Genomic DNA, 20,613 nt, shown 5'->3' with positions numbered 1-20,613 from the left:
CATGTTTTCTTGAGCAACTTGGAAACCTTCAATGAGGACCAAAGATCATATTTAAAAGACGAATCAGATTCGGCTGCTGAGTGAACATAGTGCCAGTTTGCTTCTCAGACTGAGTCACATGGACACGCACAGAAAGACAGACGGACAGAGTGATCATCATGTGCCAGAGTGACTCAGTGGGCTGTTTTCTTTCAGCCCACAGCCGCTCACGGAAGGACTCTGTCACCTCGACGAGTTCAGACTCAGACTGACGAAACGACACCTCCAACTTTATCTTTACTCTTCTGTCTGTCTGTGCTCACCTCCCCATGTCTGTCTGTCTGGTTATCTACCTGTCTGTCTGTCTGATAAGCGTGTCTCCCCACTCTCTCATCCCTCAGCTGGTGATTCATCACTTTTACTCAACATGTTGCTATGTCTGACAAACTGAGACAGCAGGGGACTGAGAAGTGTTACATGGGTACATTCTCATATCAGATATTCTCTGGAATAAATATTACACGATGACTTAGAGAGCTGCTGCCGTTTTTTTTCCTTCCAGGAGTAAAATTGGACTTTATTACATATTCTCACTTGTTATAACTTCTCCGTCTTCTTCTGTGCTCAGGGTTTGGTGTGTGAGGAGAACACAGGAGGACTGTGGAGGTTTGCTGTTTTGAGTGAGGAGCTGACCTTTCACCTCCAGCAGCTGCAGAGACAGACAGAGCAGGAGCTTGGCAACATCTGCACACAGTGAGTCAGCGGCACACTTTGTGTACAGTGAAGATGTAGGCTCATGACACATCAGTCTGTTTGCTCCACGGTGGATATTTTCAGTGCACACTTATTGTGTCATCTGTCATGCTCATAGTCACACCTACGGGCAATTTTAGAGCCACCAATTAACTTAACAAGCATGCCAGAGTACCATAGTACCAGGAGGGAACCCACGCATGCACGGGGAGAACAGGCAAACTCCACATAGAAAGGTCCCCTACGTCCAAACCGGGATTTGAACCAGGAACCTTTTAGCTGTGAGGCAACAGCGCTTGCCACTGCACCGCCGTGCAGCTCTAAAACTATTTGATGTTTAATTTATAAAGTAAAAAAGTTGGTAAGGTACAAGTAAGCACTCTTATTAATATTCCCAAAACAAAAAAATATGATCCCATTTAATAACGAAAGTTGTTTTGTATCATAGATTTAGCTAATGACTCTTAAAATACTGATTCTGTAAGCAGGAAATACAGTCATAGATGGATTGTGGGTGCTGATAACCCCTTGTGTACCGGGTTTGAGCGTCGAACAGCCCCGGGCCGATTGAACTGTGCTGCAGTCACCACCAGCTCGCTGCAGACGGTAATATTTTCACTCTAACTGCACGGTGCTGTTAGCGCTGGCATTTGTGAATTGGACGTTATTTGCAATGAGGTTCATTTGCATAGAAAGGGGCCTCCAAATGTCTGCATAATGACTCTTTGAATACACGCAAACGGCACCAGAGAACAGAGACGCTGTTTGCTTTGAAGTGCATTTAAATCTTCGCATGTGCTTTGAGAATTAGGCCGAGTCTTTTAGTGTCATTTGCAGGTTTAGCAGAATCTGCGAAATCCTTCAGTGAATGAGGCCCTCAGTATTGTCCTCGATATTAATAGATACAATTAACCATCACACAAACAAAATTCATTCATTTTATTAATGTTTCGCTCTTTATCCTGATTCTTTTCGTTAAAAGTATTCTCCATAGTCCTTAAAATCTGTAACTGGACTCTCCTCCTCATAGCCATCAGGAGCGTGTTGTAGTGTGCTGTGTGAACATGTGAGTAGGAGGCAGCTCTGTGACGGTTTGTGGGTTTTTTTCACAGAGCTGAAACACAAATGTGGGAGTTTCTCTGTATCTCGTAACAGCAGCAGGTTCTGCTCCGCTGGGGAACACAACAGGATCCTGCCTGTGTGTGTGTGTGTGTGTGTGTGTGTGTGTGTGTGTGTGTGTGTGTGTGTGAGAGAGAGAGAGAGAGTGAGAGAGAGAGAATGTGAGAAAACTGGGAAAAGACGAAACGAAAGTGAATGATTCTTTCAGGCTATTGTTGTTTTATGTTTGTCTTTGCATGCTCATGTAAATCTATCTTTGTCAGGACTAAACTGAGCCTCTGAGCTTAAATAAATAGATTACAGGTCCTCTTACAGGAGTTCAATAAAGAATACTCATGCTTACTGTTCTTACGACACAACAAGTAGTTGTGCTGAGTATTGATCTCATAGCCATGATCATATTTCCCACGAATCTAAGATGTGTAAACTTCTCTGAGTGAGACTGCAAGGTGTAAAATTACTGTTTTTGTGAATGGAGTCTGGTGGCTTTAAGAGCGATGCGATGGCTGTTTCTGCTTGCAAAAAAAAAAGCATCTTACTCTTTAACAAAAAGGTCGTTCTCTGTGTGATCCTTTCTGTAATGTTGTCAGACAGATAGATAAACACTTTTAGTATTTTGCCTAAAAGCTTACAGCTATCACAGCCTGACTCTCAGCTGCAGGCTGAGGCAGGAGAACTTTTTGCACCTCTAAGCCATTGAGACCCCACAATATTTTTAAAGGTGCAACTCGTCCCCAGAAACAGCCACTGTCAGTCAAAGCTGGTAATCAATAGAGGCAATAATATTTGAAATTGGTGCCATAGCTGTGGAGAAAGTTGTAAAAACAGCTCGTGGTTTTGCCCATTCTACATTCCTACAACACCCAGCGTGCATTGCTCCCCTCTCTCTGAAAGGAACAGCCCAGCGAGAAACGCGGAGGTGAAATACCACCGTTTCACTGCAGGCAACGGCTCAGACCGGTGGATTGTCTAAAAAATCTGCAGTCTACATTTCGTACATGACGATTTTGAACGAGACATGACATCGGGGGCGGGCGTCCTAGATTGAGGAAGTGTAGTTTAGCGAGCTCCCTGGCCTCTGCCAGGCGGTGGTTTTCCAGCGACCATTGGAGAAGCGGATAGCGTCCTCCAAAGACATAAAATTGCATTCTTTTTCTACCATAATAGCATTAGCTCCCCATAACAGCATGATAGGACTGAGGTCTAAAATCAGCGAACTGGCCCTTTAAAAAGGGCTCAGGTGTAAAATAACAGAGTTCCCCTTTAATCTGGTCTGCTTTATAATGTGTGTATTGGCACCAATAACATTTCAGTGGATCAAGAAAAGACAACTCAAACTCCAGGATTAAAAACAAGCCTTCAAGAACTTGTCTCACATCACAGATGCTCCCATCGCTTATATTTATTTATTTATTTCTGTGTGTAATTCTGTTGTGGACATCAGGCTGGCTGGTGAAACAGTAAAAGTTGGACTCTGTTTGAAGTCCTGGTAAAAAAAAAGAAAAAAACTTTTTATAGAAAGTGTGAGAAAGTGAAAGTTTCCTGGTGAATTCTCAGCTTTCGTTACCACTTGTGCTGCGCTGACAGTAAACGTTCAGATGGTGGTAGGTGGCTGCTGCCTCACCCTGCTCGCTCGCTCGTACTCTCTGTTCTGCCGCCATGACGAGCCGTTTGGCAGAGCAACACTTCAACTGCTCTCACTTCTGTCAGACAAGACAAGCTAAAACACATCTCAGGATTCAAGGTGTGCCAGCAGACACACACACACACACACACACACACCCACCCACGCACACACACATTATTCTCATTATGTTCCAGGAATCGCCTAATTTCTCTGTAACTTTGGTTCTCATCCGCAAGACTGATCGGCTCCTGTCACAACTCGGATCAAAGGCTTAATGCGAAAAGATGAATAGTGTTGTAATAAAACCTTTACAGGTCTCCATCATGTTGCCCCGCCCACTTCTCACATCCACTTGGCTTACTGGAAGAAGACGTCACCCTGCTCCCTTTTTACTGGGGTTTTCCTTAGCTTTAAAAGAAGGCTTATGTGGTAATGTCAGCAACAAAACAGGGTTGGGTTTTAAGCAGGAAAAGAGGATCGAGCTATGACTGTACAAAAACAAGATAAGGCGATTCTTTTCTTTTGAGCAGACCTCAACAAGCTGCAGGGATCCAGCAGCTTTCACGCCAAGAAGGGACGAAAGAGTTCTTTAAAACTCTGGTTTAGTCGAGTCTCTTTGTCAAGGTGATAGTGGTGCCTTTAAAACTCTTCGACAAAGAGAGCCATGCTGCTGTTTGTTAGAAGTGTGAACGTAATCCAAACCAAGCAGTAACCTTCACGGCTCTCTGCTGAAGCCAAAGCTGTCCAAAGCTCTTTGGTACCAAACTTTTCTCACACCAAGAGCACTATGGAAAGCCTTACAGTCCTACAAAGTAGCTTATTCATAAACTTCAGACTACATTGGAGTCTAAACAGTCACTGTAGTTATTTTATGGTTTTATACTTTTATTTTCAGCCTGTTCTCACTCCCAGGTCGTCAAATACCGACACACAGACCCTTCAGCGTCTCCATTAGCACAGTTATCAGTTGTCTCCAATATAAACTGACCTGTTCAAGTTTTAGATGCGCCAAGCAGCTGCTCCGTCCGTTCACCATGTAGGAAGTCAGGTGAGATAGTAAAAAGTTTGATTGAGACGTGAGGGATAAAGATGTGACAACACCCATAACAATTGTGATCTTTATTCCAACTACAGAAAAAAGAGCATGAAATGAACTCTGGAATGACACCATCGTATTGTATTCAGGACCAGAGTAAGAAAGCAAGGACATAAATCTGTCCCATTCAGACACAGAGGGTGTAAAGGATGGAAGTAACCATTCGACATCCATTGGTTCGTGGACTACCGTATGGGGCCTTGGGAGTCACCAACTTGGTCTTTTGGAGCCAGAGGTGACCATAGCTGTGTCCCAATTCAAGGGGCTGCATCCTTCGAAGGCCGTACTTGAAGGCGCCACAGCAGCGCTTCCCATTTCGAAGGCTCCTTCAGATGCAGCCGACAAATGCGTCCTCCTTTTCCCGGGCCACGAACGATCCATTGGGTGCATCCTTTGCAACCCAACGTATCTTGAGATTCTTTGTGCGCCAACTCAAACGAGATGGCGGACTTATTGACAGGTCGCCATTTTTTCCATCCCAGGTGGCCATGCCCTAAAGTATACCCTGCTTTATTGTGTATTTTACTGTACATGGTACCATACTTTAAAAAATGAACATCATGCTGTATTGAAGAAGACTTGAAACTAGCGATTAAGACCTAAGAAGTAGGCTCAAGTTCTCATAGCCTTCTATACATTCCTGCTGGCCTTTAGAAAGAATGCGGGTTTAGGCAGCTTCTGCAGGGGCTTCACTCCACTTTATAGAGTCTGTGCATTCAGATAAGGTCGCATAAACTGGAAGGAGACATGTTTCCTCTTTCGAGCGAGGGCCTCGTGAGTCTACAGTCTTGTTTCTTTAAGCTCTGGTTTCAGTTCATGCTGCTCGCTTACAAATGAAACAAACTGTCAGTATACAGAAAGGACATATAACAAGCTTTGCATGTTTGTCTTCCTGCTTTCCCAGAAACTATTACATAAATACACGTTTTTATTACAGGAAGCATCCAGAGCAGCAGGGTGGCCCATTCTAAAACGCAGAATCTTTTAATGTCAAAAAGTGTATTTTAACAGATATTCATCATCTAAATTATTATATTTGTTTTATGCTTTCAGTTGTTGAGAATTCTGATTCTGTTCTGTGTCCGTTTATGTTCTTAAGGCACAAGCGGCCTTTCCCCAGCCAGCAGGGAATGTTCCCATAACATTGGCTAACATTACATCGTTTTAATCTAATATGCAAAGAATGTTTTAAGGATGTTTATCAATTTGTAACTTTAAAGCTTTTTTTAACATTTTAACTGCAACGTTCTGAAGATATTTTCAGGATGTTATTGAAGCCTGGGATGTCAGAATGCCTTTTATAAAACATTTGCTCAATGTTACATAAAAACAGAGGTAGAACATACTGACTGCAACATCCTGAGGATCTTTTCAGGATGTTAGTACGGCCCGAACTATCAGAACGTGATTTATAAGACGCTCCTGAAATGTGATTTGAACATTCTCACTGCAACTTTCTCCTACTATTAAAAGGAACATTCTGGGAACCAAAGAAAAACTCCCCGCTCAAAACATTACCAGAACATCACGCGTAGAAATTCACATAACGTTCTTAGAACAAAAACTTTCCAGCTGGGTCTCCTCCAGTTTTCATGGGAAGTATTTCATCGCCCTTCCAAGTTTAATGAAGTATCACAAAACGGATCCTAACCTGCTTCGCATGAAAACCACAAGACATTCTTTAGTATCTGCAGCAGCTGAAGACGAACTGAGAGCTCAAACACACAAACACAGCAGCACAAACTCAGTAGCAAGTATCAGGGGAGTAGAAGAAGTTTAATTGTGACAGATTATGCGAGTTGTTTTCAGTGGTATTTTCCCAAAGATAGACAGAAACAGAGTCTTTAGCTTGGTTACGCAAGGAGAGTTCTGCTTCTGCCAAGACTAACAGGCAGGCTGGCAGTTTGGAAACCACCCATCTGAACTTCGTCAACTCTCTCCTCTTCTTCACCTCCCTCCTCTTCTCTGAAGGCTAATCTGCTCTTAATATCCTCCAAATCTTCTGATATTGACCGTGAAATTGATTTGACACCTCATTGATTTATCCTGTTAATCTCAAGACCCTTTAAAAACAGATAAAAGCTTGACTTCCTGCTTTAGAACATCAATAGCACAAAGGTCAGAGGTCAGTGGGAGATAAGGGCTTCCAGTCCCGTGTAAAACAAAACACAATGTTGAGTAATTCCTCAACTTAACCAAGTAGTTTCTACGTCTCACCTAACAAAATAGACGGTTTCACATAAGTGTGTTGTTCAGGAAGAAAAGACCTAAGATGATAAACGTATCGATAATTTGTCCCACCCTAAGTTTCAACATCTAGCTTCTAACGTGTGCAGGTGACTGAGACATATTTCCCTGATAAAGCCGCCCCGCTGGTGTCCTGAACTTTGCTGCTGGAGCTGATCGGTGGCCTCGAGCGGTAATAAATGTTGGATTTAGAGAAATAAATAGAAGTTATTTTAGTGTGGACATCAGCAACAACACAAAAGGTCCACACACTAGCATTTTCAGTAGCTTTCAACCACTGCTTACTTTCTTTGTCAGAGGATGGAGTTTGCTGAAATGTTACAGGGTTCTATACGTACCTGAGCCGCTTGCTAATGAAGATCACTGTGATTAAAGCTCCAGAAAGAGAGTTTTTTTCTCTTGTGAATATTATAATATGCTTTTAAATTTCCTCAGAGGGGTGCCTGTTTAGCTCAGCAGTTAAATCTCGCGTCCCATACAGAGGCTACGGTTCTCGAGGCGGCGGCTCCGGGTTCAACTACCGCCCACGGCTCTGTGCGGCGTGTCGGCCCCACCCTCTCCTATATTCTTTCTGTTTTCACTTTTAGCTCTCGTTTCATTTTTAATCCCGTTTTCGATTCTTTCTCTTTCACTTACTCTTGTTATTTTGTTTTGTATTATTTTTTTATTCCTTGCCTTTCACTTTTTATTCCTTGAGCCCGGTTGTGTAATCGAACAAAACTTGACAAAACATGATTTCTTCATCCTTATCTGTCCTCCCGCCCCCTCATCCTGTCCAAACACTTCTGCTTCATTATTGCATTCCCCTCATCCCTTTCCCTCCTTGCAGATAAACATGTACACAAACAATATGAAGCAGATTCAGACATTAACGCTGTTGTTGATTTACATACAGGTCTGCAGCATCACCTCTGATGATAGAAACACTGCGTGGAGTGGGTTTTACTCCACACAATGGGCTCTTTTTGCACTATAAATACGGCACAGCGTGTACATCCTGTGTAACCTCGACACAGTGAATCCAACATATGTGACGGGCTGCGAGCGCTGAGATACATTAATGTAAAAAATAACACCCACACATTTTTCACCTGCAATTATGGGCTGAAATGTGTTTGTCACATACATTCAAGCAATTATGGAGCCCTATTCACGCTTTTCTGTACGTACGCACCTAATCAGAACACGCTGACAGCTGGCACAGTGTGTGTGAGTGTGTGTGTGTGTGTTTGATCTTAAAATCATCAACACACACACACACACACACACACACTGATATTCATTGGTAATTACTGTCTTTCACGCCGATGGATGATGTTCTCGCCCGCTCGTCACACGCAGCGTTTTAATCAAGCGATTTGATTGGTTTAGATACGTTTTGATTGACACCTGACAAGACAGCTCGTTTGCGTGAAGCTTCAAAGTTTAGAAATCTCCTGGAAACCCCCGAGATGTTCATTTTGTCAAAATATCGATCAGATGGAAGATGCGAGAACCATCTCCACAAGCTAAATGAGCTGTGAGATTTCCCACAATGCAGCTGGAATAGGCCTACGCTATGCTACTTTCAGGTTGCAACTGTAAAGCTGCTGCCGCTCAGGTGAAACACATCTCTTCTCTGCCCACACCTGTTATTGCTGTTGCAGTTTTAAAGCAATAAATAACATTAAAATTCCTTTAGAAATATGCAGAAACCAGGTTGTGAAAATCTAATAATGAAAGTATGTAACAAAACAAACAACAAATGATGAAGACTTCTTATTCTGAAGCAGCGTCACAGTTGAAATGTCTCTGAGCACTTCAGATTTTGGGATGTTTGAATCAATAAACAGGTGATTTACAAGCTTGAGTTCAGCCGCGAGATGAACCTGAAATCTTCAGATTTGCAGGGTTATGAAAAACAGAATAAACAGAAAATCCACTGAAGCAGAATCTGATATTTCTCAATAATATTTTATTTTGTAAGTTATTCTTTTTATTAAAATACTGTAATAAAACAAGACGCTGAAGGCGGCTGGAATCCAGACTGTAATTTTGAACAATGAAAGATTGAAAGTACAGCAAGGCTGAGATCAAATTCTCGCATATTTCTGAGGGAACACTTTGTTATGTGCGAGTGTTTTTTTGATCAAATGTAGACACACGTTAGCTGATCGTATCATATGTTGTCATTTTGCTGAAAGCTGCTACTGAATGAACTTATCCTGTTGTCCTCATCTACAGTAACGAGAGGCAGAAGAAGAAATCGTGCAGCGAGAACAGAGCAGTAAAACAGAATTATAGGGCTGCACGGTGGTGCAGTGGTTAGCGCTGTCACCTCACAGCTAGACAGTTCCTGGTTCGAATCCCTGTTCAGACGTAGTGGGCCTTTCTGTGTGGAGTTTGCATGTTCTCCCCTCCGGGTACGACGGCTTCCTCCCACAGTCCAAAGACATGCTTGCTAGGTTCATTGGGGGATCAAAATTGCCCGTAGGTGTGAGTATGAGCGTGACAGGTCGTCTGTCTCTATGTGTCAGCTCTGTGATTATTTTTTCTTTGGTGACGTATTTCCTAAAAATGAGAAATAGTTTTTGAGCCACCATCAAAAATGTTTAAATCAGAGGGTTTGAGCGCTGTGAGAAAAAGTATGGATTTAGTAAGATTCATATTTAGGTTTGTGAGTGTGCGGACAATTATTTGTATTGTCAGACTATTCTGTTTTCAATTGCAAATGTGCAGAGCAACACAAACATCCAAAAGAATGAAGCTTGATTTCTTTGTCATGCAGTAATGTGGTCGGAAAACAAAAGGTAATTTCTTTTCTTTAAGGCTGCAGTCGTCTTTGCTTTCAAGGACACAGTCAATAAACAGACGCGGCAAAAGTGTAGTTCTTTAACTTTTTCCTCGAAACGTTTGTTTCATATTCATAAAATACACTTTCAAATATCAGAATCAGAATCAGGGTTTATTGCCAAGTAGGTTTGCACATACAGGGAATTGGTTTTGGTGATTTTGGTGCCGAACGATTAAAACAGAACTAGAATAAAATACGAAAATCGAATAAGATAAAGAGGCAATAAGAATACAAATATAAAAAGCAATACATATACTACAAAATATGTACAACAGGTGTAAATAAAAACTGTACAGACGTGCAGGATATTGAGCAGAGCAAAGAGCTTACAGTATTTATAGTGCAGTGCACAGACAATATGAAGTCCAGTGTGCGTTAATGCAACGCATAGTGAGAATTACAGACTTGAGTTGAGTAACTGAGGGGCTGGATGAGAGTCCATGTCACGTGAGGGGGTGGGGCGGGGCCGGGGCCTTGTTGACAAGCTGACAGCAGAGGGGAAGAAACTGCACTTCTGTTGAGAGGATTTGGTCCTGATGGAGCGCAGCCTCATGCCAGAGGGGAGGGCCTCAAAGAGACTGTGTCGGGGTCGGCCTCGATCTCACCTGCACGCCTCAGGGTCCTGGAGGTGTACAGGTCCTCGAGAGATGGCAGATTGCATCACCTTCTCTGCAGATATAAAATTATTTATTCATTCTGTTAATGGAGATTATAATGGAAAAGTATAGGTAGTGTAGGTTACTTCCTCTTAGGGCAGAAATGACAATGTAACGTCTTACTACTTTCTGTGTAGGAGTTCAGACTGAGCAGCCATATTATGCTTTATGATGTCATCCCGGACTCATCTCTTACATCAAAATATTGACATTATACTCACACATTAAGTAGTTTGTTTGTTATCTGTGTTTTATGTCTACTTCCTGTTTGTTCCTGAACATAAGCAGAGAGCATCATCTTCTATTAACTTTAGATTCCATGATCACACACAGTGGAGTCAGCAGTCCTCCTTGAGAACCTCATTAATGCAGTGTTAATATATTTCCCAGAGGGCCTTTGTGTTTTTGTGTCGTCTCTATTAATTTCTCTCTCTCTCTTCGTGTCGATGCCACTCCTTCAGCTGGTTCATCAAAGGCTTCCTCAGATGAGCCTCCTCTTCTTCCTCGCAAACAAAACACTTCTCTGCCTCTCATCAGCTGCTGTTTGAACGCTCTGTTACAGAGGGTCAGCGCCCCCCAGTGGACACAGGCTCCATTACACTCTGATAACTCTGCTTTCTGTACTTTTGCCTTTATGTCTGCCTCTATAATTAATGTGAGCGTCTTTACTGCTACTACTGCACTGCAATGCTTACTAGTATTACTAGTGATAACAAAGTTTACTATCAGTCCAGGTGTCCCTCTTGTGCCTTTAACAGTACTAATAGTACAAGTACCAGCAGAATAACTACCGTCCTGTTACGCTGGGTAAAATGAGATTGATCGAGCAGCATCAGCAGTAATGCAGGCTTTGTACCGGACCGTCATGGTGAAGAGAGAGCCGAGCCTGAAGGCAAAGCTTTCGATTTAGCAGTCGATCTACGTTCCAACCCTCACCTGTGGTCATGAGCTTTGGGTAGTGACGGAAAGAATGAGAATGCAGATACAAGCGGCCGAGTTTCCTCCGCTGGGTGTCTGGGTTCAGCCTTAGAGATAAGGGTAAGGAGCTCGGACATCTGGAGGGAGCTCGGAGTAGAGGAAAAAAGGAGCCAGTTGAGGTGGTTCGAGCATCTACTAGGATGCCTCCTGGGTGCTTCCCTTTGGAGGTTTTCCCGGCAGGTCCAACTGGGAGGAGACCCCGGGGTAGACCCAGAGCTCGCTGGAGGAATTATATATCCCGTCCGGCCTTGGAACACCTCGTTGCTGGGGAGAGGGACGCCTGGGTCACCTTGCTGAGCCTGCTGCCACTGCGACCTGGCCCCGGATAAGCGGAAGATAATGGATGGCTGGACTGTTACTGCTACTACAGCTACTTTACACTGCTGCACTGGCTAATATGACGAGTAATAGAAGAACAGTTGTACTACCACTGCACTGATGACCATTGTAGTATTACTTGTAAGCTACTACAGATGCTACTGCAAGCACAAACACTAATATTATAACAGTTACACTGCTGCTCCTAGTACTTCTTTAAGTATTAAGAGTACTGTACTATACTTAATATAAACTAATGCTGCTGATCCTGTCTGTATGACTGCTATTATTCTGCTGTAAAGACAGTACTATTTTAATTGGTGCTCCTGCTCTTTAGTTTTATACCTTAAAATAAAGTATGTACCTCTGTACAGTAGCTAATAGCAATGAGTAGTATAAACAAGAGTACATAGTGGTGTGTACTTGTGCTGTGTTCACAGTCACATGACTGTTTGGTTTATTTGGCTGCTGTTGACTTTATAAAGGAAGCATTAAATCTGCATCAGCTGTTCAGCTCCGTGTGTATCTTTTAAAGCACCGCCATGTTTGCTCAAGGAAGGGACAGTTTCATGCTGAAGAGTGCGACCCGAAGGTGGGCTGCTGGGAGGGGAGTGAGGAAGTGAGGCGAGAGGGTTCAAAGACCATGATTAACCTTTACCTGAACAAGCTCAAAGTAAACACAAGTATGAAAGCTTATTCAGATGTCGAACATTGAAAACACAACGCTGTATATGTCGTCAGTGTTTTCTCAAGTCAACCTCTGAATGTAGAAGACAAACAGAGAGCAGAAAGGTCCGACCTGTCCTGTCCTGTCTTTTTCTTTCCAATGAACTCAGGAGTGGCTCCGTCAGCACATGAAGGGTTAAAGCTCTTATTCATAAGACATGTTTTCCCTGCTGTAATTATCTCACTTGTGAGAGGCTTTCCTGCACAATTACACTCTGTACTTGACTGACATTCGGTCTCTTGTCATATGAAAACATGTATTTCTTTATAGAGGATTTGAGCAGTCAAACAGACAGTGTGATCTGTAATTGAAGAGCTTAGACGGGAGTTAAAGTGCAGTTTGTAAACTACATGTTTCTGTGCTTTCAGACTCTCCCACATTGAAGGTCGACAGCAGCTGCTTTCCTCTGAGCTTTTTAACCTCCAGGAGAAGAAGAAGCAGGCGGAACAAGAGCGGAGGACAAACTCCAGCCTTCAGACGCCCACTGTAAGTGAACGCAGCAGGAAACAGATCAACTCTGGTCACAGTGGATTAAAAAACGTAACGTTTCATCAGGTCAAAAAGTAACAAAATAAGTGCGTAAACTCAAAGTCAAAATGTGGTGATACACACGGCAGTATGAGGATATCTTTGTGTTTAATATTTTATATTATTTATGAGGTGGCTGAGATTTCTTAACAAGGTTAGAAAGTCCAAACAAAGATAAAAATGCTTTTCAATGTAAGGAAAAGGTAGATATAAGATTACACGCACAATAAGAAATGTCTGCAGTAGAAAGAATTATAGATATATTTGAAATACAGAAAATATATGTTTCTAATGATGTAAAAAAAAAAAAACATCTATAGGATATGAAAAGGTTTAAAAGTGCTTCTTTATCTGTTACGTCAGTTTGCTTCACTCTTCTATCTTACTTATTACCTTCCCCTTAACAATCGACATTTTGTATTAAGTAAAGTAAAACTCATAGTTTACAGACAGAGCGGGTTTTAGCAGCTGGGGGCGGCTTTATTGTAGCTGTTTTCATTGAGAGGGATGTGTAAGTGGCTAGGTTTATATTGTTAGTTTTTCTCATGGTTTTCTCATATCCTGTACCTACAATGTGTACATTTATTTACAAGTTTGAATTTTTGAACATTAGGAGTTAACTAATAATAATGAACTTGACTTTAAGTTTAATATTTCAAGTTTAGGTGTAGAATCGCCTCTTTCATTCATTTTTGATAAATACGTACTGTCGCTTTAAGAGAGCGCACCGTGGCACACGTACTTCTGTGAAGCTGTTGAACTGTGGCATCGAGTGGAGGCTGGACCAGCTGTGGAGCCACACGGTTTTTATACAAATTGTACCGCTCAAAGCAGAAAAGCGGCCGACGTCATAGCCGTTTTTTCTCATTGTCCAATCGAATGAAAGGAGAGGCGGGCCTTCTGTCAGTTTACAATATAACGGTTAGGTTAATGACAGCCAATGATTCGGTGGTTGCCTTGGCAACAGTAAAAAAAAAAAAGGCACAGCGAGGTGCTCTTTTTTTAACGATAGGCTGATCGGGACTTTTTTCTACAAAAGTACCGGTGGGTGCTGCCAGTGCAAAAAACACCGTTAGTGGACGACCTTATTCAGGGCGTTCATCATCATCTCTCAGACTTTATTTGTTGAGTAAAACAGGATTTGATTTCAGAATAATTGATTCATATAGAGAATAACTGATCCTTTGGTCAAGTGTAAACATACACGGCTGGAAACAGCAACTATGGGTGAACCAGAAGAAAGCAAAGAAGTCAGGAATGTTTAACAAATGGGTAAAACCTACTTCCTTTGTGTTACAGTTTCAGCTGTGTGCTGGTCGAGAACTTCAGGTGTCCATCACCGAGCGTCTGCTCCAATCAGAGAGGCTGGTGTTCCAAGAGGAGGCACTGAGCGCGCTCCGTAACCTGCTGACCCAGGACCTGCAGAGGTACCAGGAAGAGACGCAGAGACTGACCCGATTCACGGAGAAAGTACTCGAACAATCGCACAGGTAGCCCACCCAATGTAATAAGAATATATTATTATTAAAGACAAACACTGTGCTTTGTTTTGGCATCTAAAGATTTTCACTCATTGAAACATTTCCCCGTTTGTTTCTCCATCAGGTCGGAGAGAGGGGAAACGTTCACCAGCAGAGAGAGTGACCGTAACATGCAGGGAAAGAACGAGACAGAGCAGGGAAACAACATGGTACAGTTACCTTTAAAATCACGGCATCCACAACTCATCTATTGTCTCACCTCGCTGTATTCTGCTTCATCTTCTTGGCACCATCTAACCTCTAACAGAACTATACAACAGTATTTACTGTCTGTATATGAGTGGCTTTTTGGGGGTAACAACCCAAACTAACAACTCTGAACTCCGCCTGTCATTCTCTCCAGCTCTGCAGATCTTAAATTCTTTTAAAAACCACAAAGACAGGTTTTAGATTCAGCTTCCTGGCCCGCAAAGGACGCACCGGGGACAGAAAAAGTAAAGAAAGATCTGATTGGTTAGACTTTTGCTGCCTGAAGTCTTGTCTTTGCATTTACCACTGCAGGTGATGGAAATATGAAGGACATCTTCCACTTCCTGTGAATATTGTCCCGATCCTTACTAGATAGATGAAATCACATCTCACCCCTTCTGTAACAGTTCCCTCGTTTTTGCAAATGCTGCTCGTTTAGTGACAATGATGCAGAGTTACTTAATTTTATCACAGTGAACTATGGATGCCACATTGAGGACAATTTTCAACAAAATATATTCGTTGTCATTCATGTGATATGACTTTAACTCTGCTGTAGATGCTGATGAACGCAGCACAATTTATAATCGTAGCATCCGACAAAGAACTGATAAAAGAAATTATTTGACATGACAAGTCTCACATCTCGAAGGTAATTAGTTTGCATGTTCTCCCCGTGCAGTTTGCGGGTTCTCTCCGTGTACTCCGGCTTCCTCCCACAGTCCAAAGACATGCTCGTTAGGTTCATTGGTGACTCTAAATAGTCCATAGGTGTGAATGTGAGCGTGAAAGGTTGTCAGCCTCTGTATGTCAGCCCTGTGATCAGTCGCCCAATGACAGCTGGGATAGGCTCCAGCCCCTCCCCAGGACCCTGAACAGGATAAGTGGTGTAGATAATGGAGGTATACATCATTAAAAACCATTACAATAGAGAGACAAACGTTTCTAAGAAAACCTGTAGGCCAAAATCTGCTGCAGGAATCCACAACGAGCAGCCGAGAGACTGCAGATTTAAATGAGCTTTAATCTTATAAAATGCATCAAATTGCAACGTTCATGTTTCACATGGTTCTTGTTCCCTGGTCACATAAAATAACACATCATTGATTTGGATTTAAGCTGATCTAAAATGTTTCACACGGTCAAATTCAATAAGAATTTAAAAAATAAAAAAATGACTGCAACCCAAAATTAACAAGAGAAGAACCTCAGTGCTGTTTAGTTCAGGTAAAACAGTGTCACTGTCTGTGTGTGTGTGTGTGTGTGTGTGTGTCTGTGTGTGTCTGTATGTGTGTGTGTGTGTGTTTGCGCTTGCGTGTGTGTTTGCGTGCGTGTATGTGCATGTGTAACTCTGCCTGTGCGTTTGTCTGGCATGGATCCAGCTGTTGTCAGTCTTTCTCAGACAGTCGGAGAGGAGACAGAGGAAACATCTGCCTGCTCATCTGGCTCTGTCTGTCACACACACACAGATGCAAACCTATACATAGACACACACACACACACACACACACACGCACACACACACTTTTAGCATCTTTTCCCCTTAAAAAAAACAAAACAAGAAGAAAAAAATCCCATAATAAGCTGACACAGTTGTGACAGGAAACGATGAGGGAAGAAACCTGGTTTGAGTCTTATTATAACAGGAAAGCTGTCAAAGTGTCAGCACAGTTTAACTCGTGAAGCTTAAACACAAACAGCAGACAGGCCGGCTGCCAGCGCGCTGCAGCTCCTGCACACAAACACAACACGAGCTTCACGCTCATCGCTGGACCCATTCGGCATTTTTGCATCTTTACATTAAACATTTCGTCGTATCAGTTACTCTTTATTAGGAAATTAAGAATCAACGCATCCATAAATAAATCTCTAACTATTCCTCAAATGTGTTCTAACTTTTTTCCATCACATAAATTATCTCAACACTATAATTAAAGTAAATACCAGTTCAGCCACCCTGTAACCCTGTTATCAGATTATTTGTGGTTAATCTGTCAGAAATTGAGCCGGGATTTTTCTATAATCACTCACAGTTTGATTAAATATAAATCTAATAGGTTCTTTAGATTAGGTGATCCATGTCAGCTCTGTTTGTTCTCTCACATATGTTAAAACATCAACATATTACATGAACATTAATAGATGTTTTTTATGATGGGAAAATCCTTCAGTCTGTACTGAGGGTCATGCTGGGGAAAAATCGTTCATTAGTAGCGATCATTTTATTCGAAGAGGAACTGATGTTTTTATTTTGTTTTATAGCCTTAGACGTAAGTTCCATCGTGTAGAGTAAAAAAGACAGCATAGCTAGTTTTAGTGTGTGTCAACACTATTTTACCCTCAGGTACACCTCTTGTTTCAGCAAAGATAACCGTAATTTAAAAATGTGACCATACATCTGAAAAAAAGGACCAAGATAGAACACTTACTGACTGTTTGACTGTTAAATCATTTTGTCAAAGCTGCTTCCTAATGTTCGTCTTTAATGTTAAATAATTTAATAATTGTTATTGGTGACTGAGGTCCCCTGATCCAACGCCAGGATGAAAAGTATTAGGGCATCAATGAACGATCCTGTTCAGATACAATATTTTCTTAAGGTCCACAAAGTGAAATAGGAAGGTGAACAAAACCTTTGATTATCCGAGCAGGCTCCCCTGTAGCTTTCTGCGTTATTCCCTCTTCTGATGACATTTAGTATGTTTAGACGTTTACTAAGCTGCTCTCAATGTTCTATATCATCAACAGATTTTCCGTATTTGATATCTTTTTCTAATAAATTAACCCAGTGAGCAGATATATTATCTCATTCCTGTTTTTCCCACGTTAAATTTCAGGAAATTAAGGATTAGTGTGACCAGATTTCAGCCTGATTTGTAACAAATATTCCTGCTGCAGGGATGATTATCGGTTACAGGCCTTCAGGCGCGGACGGAGCCTCGCTTTGTTGATTAATCTCTGTTATTTACAGTCAAAGACAGGGGGTGGGGGGGGCAGAAACAACAACACAGGAACATATTGCCGGGCAGATTGCCTCGGGCCAGACGTAGCTCGACGTTTTGCTCTCTGTGAGAGACGAACGCGTCCAACACGAGACTGACGACACTAATTAGTCATTTATTTTATTTTTTATCATGCAGTTGTTCGCCCTCTTTCCTGCAGTGACAGTTTCCTCTGCTGTGTGTTTAAGTGCATCTGTCGGTTTACACCGGAGTCACAGACAAGCTAGAAAGCAGTTTAAGTGTTTTATATTGAGGTGATACGTCACACAGTCTAAACTCTGTGTGTTTAAAGACAGGGAGACACACATATGCAGACTGTATGCAGCTTTGGTAGGCTTGTTTACATGTACAGCATTTTTCTTCTTTCAGCTACTTAAAGAATTTTATTCGAATTTATTTCAAGACAAAATAACTAAAAGGAACAACAAGGAGAAACTACACAAAAAAGTAGTATACCGGTAGTTTAAGTTGAACAAATACCTTAGGAGGAGTGAAAACGATGCAATAACCTTAAAGCCAGAAAATATCCACAAACAACCACTAAAATGCAGAAAACTTGTGTAAGATCTCTCACAACCTGTATTAGCTAAAAACGAACTAGAATACAATGAAGTTATTACAGAAATCTGAAGAGCTACAAACCTGCCTCAAGGAAATTAGATAACAACTCAAACAAGCGAGTGAACAAAAAAAAACAAAGGTAGAAAATAAACAGAAGAAGCCTAAAGACAGGCGTGAAATAAAATGAAAATAGCAATAAGACCATCGCCTGGAAAAAAACCCCCAGAAATGAATAAGAACAAGAAGTAAGAAACAGAGCTTAAAGACGCTAGAAAGCAGCACAAATGTACTCGGAGAAACCAAAAAAAGAACCGCAAGAGGCTGGAACATAATCAGAAGACGCTGGAACACAAGCTAAGAAAAAAACAAAACTATATCCAAAGGAGATTTAAAATAATCACGACAGTAGGAAACACACAAGAGAGCTTGAAAAAAACAGAGAAACAACTCAAGGTAACTATGAAACAAGCACAAGGAGGAAAAAACCAAACCAAACAAGAACATGATGTAGCTGAACGATCATAAGAAGCTAGAAAACAACCTGCAGCTGCGACACAAGCCGAGGAAGATAGAGAATATAAAACATATTAAATAAATGATATAAGAAACTGAAACCAAATGTGATTAAAGTTGGAAACTATTTTCAAAAGAGATAAAAAGAAAAATAGAAAGCTAACAAGGAACTTTTACAGTATAGGAAATTTCCACACGTGTCCTGCAGTACAGCGCAGAAAGAAAGTTTCTCTCACTTTAATGTTATTAGAGTGTATTAGTAGTAGTACACCCTGAGACATGTTTATTGCGCTAAAATTGCTAACATGAATGTATCTATGTCTCCGTCGACAGAGCTGTGACGTGGCCACAAACACATAATATCAAAAGTTTGATTTTCTTGGCGCTAAAAGTGGACGAGGCAGGATTTGTTCCTGACTCTTGATTACATTTACTGTCTCCAGTTTTTGTGTTTTCTCTTGTTTGTGTGCAGAGCTGACTCTCTGTGTGATCTGTGAGTATACCAGCCCGTCTATCAAATACATCCACAGAAAGCTTCACAAACATTTCAAACACCTTCCTCACAAAATTAGATTTTACTTTAATATCGAGCAGGTGAAACCATGACTGAGCAGAGTAAAAGATCAAATCATGACTGAGCAGAGTAAAAGATCAAATCATGACTGAGCAGAGTAAAAGATCAAATCATGACTGAGCAGAGTAAAAGATCAAATCATGACTGAGCAGAGTAAAAGATCAAACCATGACTGAGCAGAGTAAAAGATGAGAGTAAAAGAAGATTAAATAACGAGTGAAGAGCAGGTTTCATGATGTCCTGTGCGGCTCTGAGAGATCTGAGAAAGTGACCCTGATGATGTCATTGTGATGTCGTCAGGGTGACAAAGTTGGAAAGGCTGAGTTTCAAACTGGAGGTGTGGTGGTTTAGAAGATTTACCAGACAAGGAAGGCGAGAGGGGAAAAAAGGGTTGAGGTGCATCATGGGAAATGTAGGATACTTTTTTTGTAACTTGAGATAAACGACTTAACGTTTATTTTGGCCGTTTGTGCTTTGACTTTGATGGTTCTTTATTTATTCTTTCCCTCATAAGTCATTAGACTTAATGGAAGTGGAATATTAGTTTAATCGGCTGCCTCTAATAGATGTCTGAAAGATTTTGTATCAGATGTGTCAAATATTGACTTAAAAAAACAGGCTTTTCTCACCTAAAGAGCTCTTGAGTTATGCCAAAACAACATGTAATGAGGATAAAGAGTCGTCGAGTTGTCATGCAAGTACACCAACATTTGGTCCTGAAACAAACAATCCCTTTGTATAAAATCAGAAACAGCATTGTATGTTTACTTTTCAAAAACAGATTAGGATCAGAACGACATCAGGTGAAGTCCGGAAAAAAATACTCTCCTGAACTTTTATTCTGAAAAAACATCAGTGAGGCATTGACAGTTTTTCCCACAATGCATTGCTGTCATATCTGGGTCAGATGGTGTGTGGCTCTGCGGCATATGTCCGTACTGTAGAGATGCCACAGGGACTGGAGGACTGATGTGTGTGTGTGTGTGTGTGTGTGCGTGTGTGTGTGTGCGTGTGTGCGTGCGTGTGTGTTCAGGACTTGTGGGAATATGGCTCTGTCTGTGTTACTCTGAGGATTGAGAACATTTTTCTCTCCTACAATTCAGATCTCTCGTGCAAATTACAGGTTAGGAGAACAAAGGTGAAGTCATTTTCCTAAGCTGAGGCTGAGCTGTCACTCAAACAGCCTAACAGCATGACTCTCTTCAACTATGTTCAGAGTCAGGCTCCTTTATAAGCATTTACCACTAGCTTCCTTTACATCAATACAACTGCACACTGGTTAAGACATGCAACGTATGCAATTGCACTTATTGTATTGCAATCTTTTGTCGGTGATTGCTGTTAACGTTGCTCTTACTTTTATAAAGAATGT

At 41.5% G+C, this 20,613-nt stretch overlaps 1 protein-coding gene across 1 annotated transcript in view; it reads left to right on the top strand.

Moving 5' to 3' along the window:
- LOC138605037 (myosin-9) overlaps nucleotides 1-20,613 on the top strand; it is a 63,304-nt gene that overhangs the window by 26,279 nt on the left and 16,412 nt on the right. The window contains exons 4-7 of the mRNA XM_069677105.1: nucleotides 608-732; nucleotides 12,702-12,819; nucleotides 14,161-14,351; nucleotides 14,467-14,551. Coding sequence (XP_069533206.1) covers nucleotides 608-732; nucleotides 12,702-12,819; nucleotides 14,161-14,351; nucleotides 14,467-14,551 — 519 coding nt within the window. The remainder of the gene's footprint in view (nucleotides 1-607; nucleotides 733-12,701; nucleotides 12,820-14,160; nucleotides 14,352-14,466; nucleotides 14,552-20,613) is intronic.

This window comes from Semicossyphus pulcher, unplaced genomic scaffold, assembly GCF_022749685.1.
Source record: "Semicossyphus pulcher isolate SPU_LCO1_2020_fin unplaced genomic scaffold, fSemPul1.0.p SCAF_28, whole genome shotgun sequence".
In the NCBI taxonomy this organism is placed as follows: Eukaryota; Metazoa; Chordata; class Actinopteri; order Labriformes; family Labridae; genus Semicossyphus; species Semicossyphus pulcher.
The sequence above is the reverse complement of the archived record's forward strand: the minus strand, read 5'-3'. Positions and strand labels throughout refer to the sequence as shown.